Raw genomic sequence first — 13,186 nt, 5'->3', positions numbered from 1 at the left:
CTTTTAGTAGGTAACAATACTAAGACCATGTCCTCAGGATGGAACTTAAGTTCTTCAAAAGCTGGAATAGGTTCCAAAGGAGCAACAGGAATTTTCTGATTAGATTTTACGACTAACTGACAGGTATGACAAGTTTTACAAAACTGATAAACGTCTTGCCTAATTTTTGGCCAAAAGAAATGTCTCATAATTTTGTCACATGTCTTGTTGACACCTAAATGACCTCCCATGGGGAGTACATGGGCAACTTTCAATATTTCAGAACGATATGCTTTGAGAACAACGATTATATAAACAATAGCCCAGTCCTCTGAAGCTGGCACATTTGGTGGTCTACATTTCCTCATAAGCACACCATTTTTGAAAAAATAACCATTTGGAACTTTCTCCAGTTCATCTTCGGGTCGCTGGTTCGAATCCCCGTCACACCAAACATGCTCGCCCTTTCAGCCGTGGAGGCGTTATAATGTGACGGTCAATCCCACTCCTCGTTGGTAAAAGAGTAGTCCAAGAGTTGGCGGTGGGTGGTGATGACTAGCTGTCTTCCCTCTAGTCTTACACTGCTAAATTAGGGACGGCTAGCGCAGATAGCCCTCGTGTAGCTTTGCGCGAAATTAAAAAAAAACAAACAAGCAGTTATAAAGAAATAGAAAGGTAGAAAACACGTGCACTTCTGAACATGAATCACTTATTTGAACACTATAGATAACTAAAACTACAAATGAATATGTACAATATTACCTACATTGAAGAACAACTCTGTTCCCCGAGTTGTTTTTCGTTGCGTTGTTACTGTAAATATCAAATACCTGGTAACACAAGATAAGCGAAGTCTAGTAAACCGGAAAACGTGACTCTGTTTTGGCATATCTCGTAAACGTAATAATTTTTGTTTCTTCAATATATTACTTGAACATGAAAGCATGGTAAACTTATACACCCATTATTACTGCAGATAAATCAATACATTCCATTACAAATTATATTTGTTTGTTTTGAATTTCGCGCAAATCTACACGATGGATATCTGTGCTAGCCATCCCTAATTTAGCAGTTAAAGACTAGAGGGAAGGCAGCTAGCCATCACCACCCACTGCCAACTCTTGGGCTACTTTTGTACCAACGAACAGTGGGATTTACTGTCACATTATAAAGTCCCTATGGTTGAAAGGGGAAGCATGTTTGGTGGGACGAGGATTCGAACCCGCACCCTCAGATTGTGAGTCAAGCGCCCTAAACAAATAAAATGGACTGCGGATGTAGTTGTACGTGTAAAATGTGTAAACTAAGTGATTTTTAGTGATATTGACCAACTGTGCATAGCTGAAGTATACCTCGGGCAGTTTTATATACACATGTATGCCAATGGTCTGCACCCATGAACTTTGTAGCTACAATACCTATAATGGTGGTCAGTTGATCTGTTATTACCAAATGACAACTAACATTCTAATCAAAGCATATCTTCAATACAATACACACACGTATATATATATATATATATGTATTTTTTACACTCCACTCCACATAACTACATCAAATATTCTTTGATTAGTAAAATATTACAACCTCACTTCACTAGCTACGAGGGTAAAGTAAGTACTTTTACATATATTCAACCAATTGCGATTATAAAAAAATTAGCGTTTTCTGACCACATGTTTTCCATAATCACATTAATATAATTACCTCAAAGTAAAACTACATAAGTATTAATACGGCATAAAGCAACCAGCAGCATTGACGTTTCGTTTTAGTCTGAAGGAAATATAATAGTTTACATAGTGGATAGTGTTATGATGACACAAACGAGTCCAATCGTAATTGTCATTTCAAGCGCCTTCTATCTGAAAACATTGATAAAGACCGGTTGCCCACTAAAACCCAACGAGTCTTAGAAGTATTTGATTCAACCATTATTAGCTGTCGTTTCTTAGGGTTCTCACTAATTACTGTGACATAATCGTACTTGAAGAAACGTAATCTAACTCAAGTAAAAATATTCGATACCCGTCATTTGGAGGTAACGAAAAGGTAAATTGGAACAGAATATTACTATTTAATAAACATTTACTGGTTTTCGCTAGCTATTAGGTCCCCCAGAGGGACTGCGGTAAGTTTACGGACTTACAACGCTAAAATCTGGGGTTCGATACGGCGCGGGAGACACAGCAGGTAGCCCGATGTGGCTTTGCTCTAAAACAAACTAACTATTAGAAACACCAAACTTTGTGGTTATTTTAAAGCAGGTAACATAAAACTCTGAAAAGGAATATTTTATGTATTAAAGTAGTCTCCAAAATGTTACCCCATTTATACTTGTTATATTTCAGCAATATGTTTTTCTATAAGTAATATCACAATAATGTGTTTACTGCATCAGTAACCAGAGGTGGTTTGTTTGTAGTTAAGCACAAAGCTACACAGTGGGCTATCTGTGCTGTGTCCATCACATTTTAATAATTTGATGGACTTACATAGCAATCCTGAAAATAGATAAATCCTCTTTCTTAACTGTTCAATTATGTTTTGGGACTATTTGACTCGACACTGGTTTTCATAACGTTATGATACAATTAGATATATCTGAATTTAATACTACGAGAGTTTACATTAATTTCTAATAGTTAACATAAAAGAGTAAATGTATCTAAAAATATTTAATCATTTTAAATTTGTTTTGATTTGTTTCAAATTGCATAAGGTTAGTATTTTTGAATCCATATTTGAATGCAGGAAAAAAGGAAGGTTATAAGAAATTTGCCAGTTGTTCTGTCAGACACAAAGAAACTAAAAAAAAAAAAAAGGTACAGACAAAAGTCTGTGTAGGTAGATCTAAAACATTTTCCTTTTCACACATTGCCTAGTGGTTAGGGTACTTGACTCTCAAAGCCGGTAAAGAGTAACCCAAGAGTTAGTGGTGTTTACTAGCTGCCTTCCCTCTATTCTCTTTCTTCGACATTAAGAACGGTTAACGCGGGTAGTTCTCGAGTAGCCTTACGCGAAATTCAACAAACAAAAACAAAAGAACATTTTTAGGGGAGGAGATGTATATGGCAGTGTGATAATCAGGCAAAACAGCATTCTCCTTATTATTGAGCTTATACTGACGTCTAAGCAATTAAGACAGTTCTGGTGAACTTATAAAATGAACCAATAGACTAATCAACCGACTTCTCTTTTTGAACTTGATAAATGATCGCAAACACCAGCTATTTTTCAGCAGCGTTGACTCTTTTTGGATCACATAGTTTTAACTATGGTATTACACCAGTAACTATCGATTACACTTCACTTATCACTTCAGTCGGAGGACCGAATCTGCGATTCTGTTTACTATGCAGATGTTTTGAGCAACAAATGTTTTTTAATGTTCCTCTTCATAACATTTCTTTAGCATCAGACCTAGTTTCGGGACCAGTTATGGTTGGAGTAAGACATACTCTGCCAATTTAGGGTGTATCATTATTTTGGGGAAACGATTTGGCTGGGGGAAAAAGTTGTTGCCGAACCTAAAATGGCTAGTGAGCCGATCATTGTTTCATCTAAGGATGATGCTGTCGTTGAGGAGAATTCCAATGTGTTTCCCTAGTGTGATATGACTCGAGCTCAGGCTAAGAAATTAAGCCAAAAACAAATGATAGACATGGATTCAGAGGACGATATTATACATTTGTCTCTGACATTTTTTGGATCCGACGGGGATCATGTGAATGATCGTCCTACTGACAATACCTCGGTGAGTGACAATTATGGACGTGAGGGATCTGATTTACCTGGTGAAGTTCCGTTTACTAAAAGTAAACTTATTGCTGAGCAAGAAAAAGATCTGCAGATCTCTTCACTATTTAAATTTGCACTCCAAAGCAGATTGCGAGTCGAGCACCCTAACAACCTGGCCATGCCGGGCCCTTGGCATTGCAAAAACATATTCTTATTTATTTCCAAACAGCTTGATTTAATATAGACCAATAGATGTATTTTTCACACTAGTAATACATTTAATATCTTTAAGATTTTTATAGACTTATAACTATCAATATTACATTTGCTTATTTGATAAATATATGCTAGTTTCTTGGTAGCTCAGCGGTAAGGTAGAAGGGCTTCTAACTATAAAGTTCGGAGCTTAATCCCCTCGACCAACACACCCAGACAGCCCATTGTGTAACTTTGTGCTAAAACAAGTAATCACAAAGGATATTTTTACAGAAATAGAGCAGTAATTAGAAAGAAATATAGTACGAAATCTTACCCTATGTCTTAGATTATATGTGAGAAAAAGGTTTCTTGCAAAAGAATTAGCAAAAGCATGATAAAAGTTGAGGACTTCCAAAAGCTTGTCTCTCTTGATGGAGTGTATGTCGCAATACGTCAGGGCTCTGACGTTAGCACAGGACTGACCCATTGTAGGTTCTTTCCAGAATACGTCCCCGAAAACATCGCCTTTTCCTGTTTTAAAAGAAATGTCAATGTAAATTACGGAAAATTACAAACAATATAATATCTGTGACTGTGAAAAAAAGATGATATTCTATGAAATATACTAAGCTTAAAGCAACCATACCATGTTACATAAAAAATAAAAAACCTAGAAGCCTAGAGTTCTAGAAGAATCTAGAAATCTGGGCTGCCACTTGTTTTATTTTGTAATATCTGTTAATCTTGACGTTACCTGCCACTTACGAAGAAAAGGGATTACAGATTGTAATTCTTTTGTCGACAGGACTGACACTAATGATACTGGTAAGACTGTAGCGGAGTAAATACAAAATATCATTATATAAATCAATTATTTCTCCTGTTATGCGATTATCACACACTGTTTTATTTTCGTAGGTTACAGATGTCAAACTTTTAAACCCAAGGTTGGAGTTAATTTCCCTCCTGTGTTTTGGAACTAACAGATAATAACAAGCATCGCACGGCCCATCAAAGTACTACTACAAGTGCCCTTTGCCTACAAATGAGTGCATTATAGATAAACTGGAAAATCAAGCTCAATTAATAATCAACGAAACAAGTAGATTCGCAAGTAGCTGAAATTTAGTAACATTTAGTAATTATAGAATATGTTACCTTGAAACTAAAGATGGTGTGGTAAATGTATATGTATACAATAATATCTACTGTAAACATACATTTTAGGTTTATAATAAAATATAATTGAACAAACATTTAACATAAAAATGTAACATAAATGTATAATTTACACGAGTAAGTTATGTATTTATATATATATATATGTGTGTGTGTATGCAAACATACACTATTTATAATCATTATATTATGTAAGGATGTTTATCAAAATATAAAAAACAGAGCAATAGACCAGTATGTTAAGAAACAAGTTTTAGTGTCTTACTAATAATGTTTTACCACTTAAGCTAAGAACTATTCACACTCCTAAAGCACGAAACACCTATTTGTAGCCCCCCAAGTGGCACAGCGGTATGTCTGCGGACTTACTCTGTCCACCAATAACCGTGGTGGACAGAGCACAGATAGCCCATTGTATTGCTTTGTGCTTAACTTCAAACAAACAAAAAAAACTCTCTGTAATTTCAGGAAACTCAATGTAATATGGTGACAAATTTCTGAAAGCTATTTTATTTCAATATTTCACACCAAACTTAAGTAGTAATTGATGTTCTGAATTTATTGTTTTACGTCGTATAAAAATATTTTATCTGTTATTATTGTCATTATCAAAACTTAGAGAATTTTATATCTGTCAGAAATATCTTCTTAAAATAAATGGTGCGGCCTCTTTATATCCCATAAGTGGTCATAGTTATTATTGAAACAAACGCTGACATAGTATGGTATTCAACTTAAGATATGATATTTATATTCATCTTTGAAGTCAGTTGCTCAAAAATAAAAAAACCAACAAAATCGTTTGTCAAAATAAAGCGTAAATATCAAATGACAAAATATCTATAATCTGACCCATTTTTCAATATTAAAACTTTCCTCGGTCATGAATATAACAAATAAAAATGCTATTCGCATATTTCTTACAGATATGAACATATATGTAGATGTGTTTTATTAAAATAGTAATATATTTTATACATACATTGCAAGCCTAATTTCACACACACACATATATATAATAGCCAATTGTCTGTCCATGTGTTTGTCACGCTTTGTATCTCTTGAACGGTTAATCACACAAAAAATATAAATCAAAATGCAAATTAAAAGGAAATCATTCATTATTTTTGCAATTCCTAAAATTTCATATTGGTATCAACATCGATCCGTTAGCTTTGATATCTGCTGAACAGTCAATCTGAGAAACAATTTATTAAGAACAAAAATGTGAGGGAAATGGAAAAAAAATGGGACTTTCTCTGTCGACAGATTGAAAGAAATATATTGAGGATAGGAACATGAACGGAAAAAAACGTGTTGCATATGTATAGTTGTTGTTGTTCGATTTATATATATATTTATTCCCCCCCCTTTGTCGGTGTTATATACATGCATGATTTTACTTGACCGTGTCGAATAAATTGATTTGAATTGAATTGAATATCTCCCCTGTGATGCTTCTTATAGAAATGACAACTGTCAGAAACCGCTCACTTACGCAGTGGTTTTTTCTTACGCTCAATAAAATGATACGGAACGGTGTCATCCATTAGAAAAAATCTCAGCAACTACTTGACAAAACTGATCTCTCAAATGTGCAGGATACACAAGTTGCATCGAAAAACAAATATTTTTGCCAACAGTTTATTGTATTCAGTCTCCTTTGCTTAAAAACAAAGGGAATGAAATTTTCATTATGGAAATAACACTTGGAATGACAAAAGACATTTGTTAATGACCCACTATACAATCAAGGGATTGAGATGACTGCACTTTATTCATCACTATTTTTCGGAAGATTACCGTTGAATTGTTTCAACGGGTTCTGCTACTAAACATATAATTACAGTTTGAGAACTTAGCATCATTATGTGTAAGTGACCGAAAATTGAGGATCCACAATACAACGAAGTGAAGATATATTTCAAAATATAATCAAAATACGCGTAAAGACAAAAACATACAGAAATATATACAAATGTCAAAAAACTTATTAAGTCGTGATTGGTATATAACTATGTACTAGCATTCAAAAGTCGTTGAAAATAATCCGTTTCGTCAATTATACGTCAACACAGATGAGTATCAGCTGTGCAACAACAGATGAACAATTTTGAAATTGTTTAATTACCCATGGCGAACATAGTGTAGTTGGAATACTGTTATTATACAATCATCTAATTCTTGAAAATCTCTAAGGGACTAAACAAAAAACGTTGCGTTAAAAATATAATAGGCCTAGTACTAATGTATTATGACAAGTATAATTAATTATAATCATGTTTCGCCATCTTGAAGCCCCCCCCCCCCCCAGTAGCACAGTGGTATGTCTTCGGACTTGTACTGGTAGAAACTGAGTTTCGATACCCGTGGAGGGCAGAGCACAGATAGTCCATTGTGTTGCTTTGTGCAATATTACAAACAACAGCCATCTTGAAAAAGGTGTTCACACCACAACAATTGTTTTTCTAACAAATAACTTATATAAATAGTGTTTCGACCATTAATAAGTTTATTGTGTTCCAACCGACCAGTTGAGCTTTGAATTGAGCGAAATACGTCATCGACATTAGATATGGCAAACACAGTGTTGTTAAAGTACTATTATTATACAATCTTCTATTTCTTGAAAATCCCTAAGGGCTTAGATAAGGAATGTAATGTTAAAAAAATAATAGGCCTAATACTAATGTATTATGACAAACACGATTACTTACAATAATGCTGTGCCAGCTTAGAAGCGACGTTTATGTCATAACAATTTTGAAATCATTATAGTTCAAATGTCTGAACCAGGCCCTCTCATAATTTCAAATGTGTTTATCTGTTTTTGCACAGCGGATTCTTATCTGCGTCGTAGTATAATTGAAGTAACGAACTATCTTCAATGCCTTTTGAAAGCTAGTAAGTAGTAATACACCACTCATGATTTTTTTTACCATTATTTATATTTGTTTATATTTTGTCTTTACGCATATTTGGATTACAATTTAATATATATATATGTGTGTGTGTTTGTGTGTATTGCATATGTATTGTAACCTTTTGTCCTCGCCCCCCCCCCCCATGGCACAGCGGCATGTCTGCGGACTCACAACGCTAGAAACCAGGTTTCGATACCCCTGGTGGGCAGAGCACAGATAGCCTATTGTATAGCTTTGTGCTTAATTACAAATAACTAAATAAACAAAACATTTTGTCCTAAAATATATCTAAAATTACTTTTCTCTTGTGAGTTCTCACATGATTGGACTTCATATTAAGTTTCGTGTGCATCTTACAATAGTCAGATATATCTTGGATATTATTGATCGTACATGTATTCCTAATGAGGATGTTTCATGAGGCAGTCACGAACGCTTCCCTTTTCAAATATCTAAAACACATTAAAGATGCTCATTTTATATTCATTCAGTGTTCAGCTCATAAATTATTCCCTGCAGATGCTCAAACAAACCTAAAAACCTGATGGGGATCCGCCCATTATTACTGGAGCGTACATTTCTAACATCTGAAACGCCGCCAAAAAACAATGATACGCAATCAAATCAAATTAAATGTTTTCGTTTTGTTCTTTGGATGGTTCACGACTTAATGTGTCGAATAATCGCTAAAGTCTAGCGTGGGTTTGTTATGAGCTTTCCCTGCATACTGGCTCTAAAAGTCACGCTGCACGAAAGCTGATTGAAGAGACAATTGTTAAGGTATTTGGTTTTCTTCTATCTGTTCATTTTGTGATGTCTAACACACACCCTCCCGGAAATAATTGGAACGAGAAAAAAAACTAGCTAAAAAAATATTCTTCTATAATAGAACATCGGAAAGCTTTAAAATGTGAAAAAAAAAGAGAAGGGAGATAGTTTTGGAACTGTTTTTTTTCAAATATATATATACATGGCCTTACAGTGTTATAATTTCAGAATGCATCAAGAGCGATCGTTCAGTGAACATGAACCGTGGCTGTAAACGTGCACGCGCTGACTAATGAAATTACTTGAGGTTTCTTGATAAATTATGTACACTGTAGACCGATGACGTCAAGTAACGCTGCAGTATCCAAGGCCGAAAGGAGGATTATTCGCTATCACAGTCACTCTGACGACCAGAAAGCAGCAAATTTGGAAATAAAAAATAAAGTATTATTCAATAATATTATTCACTAGCCTATTTGGGTGCTCGATATGTACTTCTGAATGGACTGACAGATGAATTTTATACAATCTAGGCGTAAACGATCAATTTAGCAATTTCGTTTTGGGTTCACTTGAAAATCAGATTAACCTACAAGTGTCCATAGCCTACTTCTTTGTATTAGCGTAAAGTAAAAACACTTATCATCAGTTAGCGCTTTAGAATGTTATAGAATAACGTATACAACTTTTCGACTATTTAATCGTAGTTATTGTAAAATATTCTGTCGCAATAGAGAATGCAAATCTTTAAAAAATTGTAATTTCATGATTATATCTCAACTGTTTATATTGGTAAATTATGTTTCATAAGAGAAAAAGAGGATAATTTTCACTCAAACTGTGATAAATGTGATATCACTAACTATGGGTTTAGCTTGGGATCCAGCTTTTGAACTGCGATATACACCTTAACATGTTCCGTATATTCAGTTGTAAGGGCGTTGTAACTGTGACAGTCAATCTCCCTATTCGGATTGGAGTAGCTGCACAGGCAGTAGATGCTACTAAATTGTTTTCCCTCATTCTGGTTAAGCAGTTCTAAAATAGATATTCCTATGTCTAAATCTTAGTGGTTTCTGGCTCGGCCTTTCAATCCGTGTGTCGCATTAAGTACCATTAAGGTTAATAATACAAAAATACGAAACTGTATAGTGTAAGTACTAAGGCAGCACATGTATGGTTTCTAGCTTTCTCAGTGGTGGACGTTGTTTCGTCAGATACAAAAGACATATTAGCTCTGAATTAAATCAGCCTTTTCTTTCTCTAAACAAAAGAGAATGTACTGTAAAAACAATTTCATTATATTTACTACAAATCTTTCAGAGCACACGTTTTTTTTACTGAACACTTACCGTCATCAACCATTGGAATAGGTCACAGCTCCATTTTTTGAAAGACCTCCAAGCTCATTGAGATTTTAAGTTCTGCATTTTGGCAGCATTCCGAAACAATTCAAATTTATCCATTTAAGGTTAAGGTATGAACTCTGAACTAACTAGAAAAGGCAGATTGTGAAAATTATTCGTGTCAAATTTTTTGCTGGGCATAGTTTGCGGTATGTCATGGTGCATTACCATGTTGAAAGAGGTATGGTCATTTCAGGTGAAACTAATTAAGTGAATGCAATCAGTGCAGGAAATCCAGCATTGATCAAGATGTTGTAATATGAGTAAGAATCCATGGCTTTATTAATTATTACCAGTAGACAAGGAAGTCATGTTTCAAGCGTTCTTGCTGCTATCAAACACTAAACAAACATGATGGTTTTCCACTGTTGTTCGATGTTTGAGGTACGATGAAAAGTATCATTTTACCCCCACTTCTATGATGACTGGCTTATGGGATGCAGTCCGTTTGTGAGCTACATAAGTAACGTTTTACCCTCACTTCTGTGATGACTGGCTTATGGGATGCAGTCCGTTTGTGAGCTACATAAGTAACGTTTTACCCCCACTTCTGTGATGACTGGCTTATGGGATGCAGTCCGTTTGTGAGCTACATAAATAACGTTTTACCCTCACTTCTGTGATGACTAGTTCATGGGATGCAGTCCGTTTGTGAGCTACATAAGTAACGTTTTACCCCCACTTCTGTGATGACTGGCTTATGGGATGCAGTCCGTTTGTGAGCTACATAAGTAACGTTTTACCCTCACTTCTGTGATGACTAGTTCATGAGATGCAGTCCGTTTGTGAGCTATATCAGACAGCTCATGTGCTGGCCTGCAATACTGGACATTCATTAAAGTCCAGGATAATGGATTTAATATTAAATAAATGGTTTTATTTCAAAAAATGTTGCAAAATTTGCATGGGTTCAAAAGTAGACGCTGGACCAATTTTATAAAACAAAAGTTCCAATGATTTTTTCTTTTTTATCGCAAGTATTCATAACTCGCTGAAATATTTTGCTAATATATACAACCAATATTTCTTCAAATAGTAATTATTTTTCAAAGGTATATAAGCTCATTTTTAATGTAATATTGACTCTAACTGATTACCTTCAGCAGTTATTGACGTTTATAAACATTATGCAGTAGTGCATCAAAAAATCAGCAAAGCCAGGAGAATGGAGGTGGGAAAGAGAGGATCCAGGTTCGCAAGAAAAATGTTTTAGGAAGACGCAAAAAAAATATATATATAGTAAGAAGAGAGAAAGAAATATTACTTATCATATACTCGTAGTAAACATGGTAATATGTGGATCTGTATTGTAGGGTTTAACCATTAGGCAAACGATTATTAGCTAAGTATAAGACAAAGTTACAAATAAACATGAAAAGTTACAATAATTCCTTGAATCATTTACCAAACAATTAGAACATTTTCAGCATTCAAGTTAGTAAAAAGACCCAGAATTTCTAAATTTCATCTAAACAATAAAGCAAGCAAAGAATATTAAGAGGAACAATATGACAGAAGAAGAGACGGAGCCTTATTAAAGGCTCACTTCCAATTGTTTCGCTTTCAGAGGCCCGAAAGGATGGGAACTCCTCTTTACAAGATCCCACTTCCATAAGTGGCATAGACGGGATCTTTTTCATCAAAGCTGAGTTTCAAATACTCTATTTTATTCTTAATCTGAATCAACATTAAGCCTAACATGGCCCGGTGTCCAGGGCGCTCGACACGCAACCTGCATGTCATGGATTCGAATCCCATCATTAAACATGCTCACCCTTTCAGCCGTGTGGGCGTTATAATGTGACTTTTCAATTTCACTATTCTTTATTAAAACAGCAGCCCAAGACTAGTTGCTGGTTTTCCCTGCTAAGTTACGGACGGCTACCTGGAGAGAAGATGGGCGCCACAAGATAAACCTGCCTGAGAATCACCAATGTTACATCAACATCTAAGGTGCCCCAACGGTCGTAAGCCGCCTCGGGATTAAAAAAAAATAAAATAAAAGTATATGTTGTCTTTATTCAAGCAAACCTGTCTATGTAATCCAATCACAAAATATTTACTATGTTTAACATGCAATGTCTAACGTAAAACGTAAAAATACTCCATTATGATAAATCTGACGAGACAGCTTCTACAAATCCTGTTGATCTTTCGTCATAAAAACGCATACATTTTCAAGCATTTTTGACGTTCACTAACCATCGCAAGAAACATTACATTTGCATGATTTACAAATCGATAAATGCAAGGACTGACAAGAACAAACTGTCACTTTGAATTGTAGACAGAATTCTGTTCTTATTACTGCATTTGAGATTGTTCTGCAAAAGGCTTAAAACCATGTATGTGTGCCAGACAAGAAAGAAATCTGGAAAAATGAAAAACGACTATTAAAAGAAAGTGAAAATATTACCTGCTCAAACTTCGCTAAATATCTATTCTAATAGTAGAGTTGTTTTTTTAAAATTTGCATCTCTTCATTCTTTCAACAGACTCATGATTAAATTTCGGTTAGTAGAGATAGGAATCCATAGTGTTTTGGAATCGGTTAGTTTGACTTATTGAATCACAGAAAAAGAGAACGAGCATATTATACATGGCAGCAATTTTACAAATGTTTAAAATGTAAAACAAGTTTTTCATACTGACTTTTCGTTTTAAGAAGTTCCTCTTGCAGAATTTTAATAGCCGTAAAACAAAGCTAAACTGGTTATTTCTCTCCATAAACTTGGATAGGTAGCCTTAAAAATGTATTCTAACAAAAAAAAAGACACAAAATATTAAAAAATATCAATCATTTGAAACTTCATAGTGTAACGAATTTCTAATTATATATTTATTATAATAGCAACGTTTGTTTAGATTAAGTTTATATTTTAAAGCATGCAAAGCCTATACAGTTAAATATGTATTGCGAAACTCCCGACTATTCTCCAAAGTTGTAGAAGATTCTCGAGAGTAAGAATCAACAACATATGTATATAC

At 34.6% G+C, this 13,186-nt stretch overlaps 1 protein-coding gene across 1 annotated transcript in view; it reads right to left on the bottom strand.

Moving 5' to 3' along the window:
- LOC106461620 (potassium voltage-gated channel protein eag-like) overlaps nt 1-13,186 on the bottom strand; it is a 143,173-nt gene that overhangs the window by 5,537 nt on the left and 124,450 nt on the right. Inside the window, exon 9 of the mRNA XM_013921462.1 lies at nt 4,256-4,452. Within this exon, the coding sequence (XP_013776916.1) occupies nt 4,256-4,452 (197 nt within the window). The remainder of the gene's footprint in view (nt 1-4,255; nt 4,453-13,186) is intronic.

This window comes from Limulus polyphemus, unplaced genomic scaffold, assembly GCF_000517525.1.
Source record: "Limulus polyphemus unplaced genomic scaffold, Limulus_polyphemus-2.1.2 Scaffold40, whole genome shotgun sequence".
In the NCBI taxonomy this organism is placed as follows: Eukaryota; Metazoa; Arthropoda; class Merostomata; order Xiphosura; family Limulidae; genus Limulus; species Limulus polyphemus.
The sequence above is the reverse complement of the archived record's forward strand: the minus strand, read 5'-3'. Positions and strand labels throughout refer to the sequence as shown.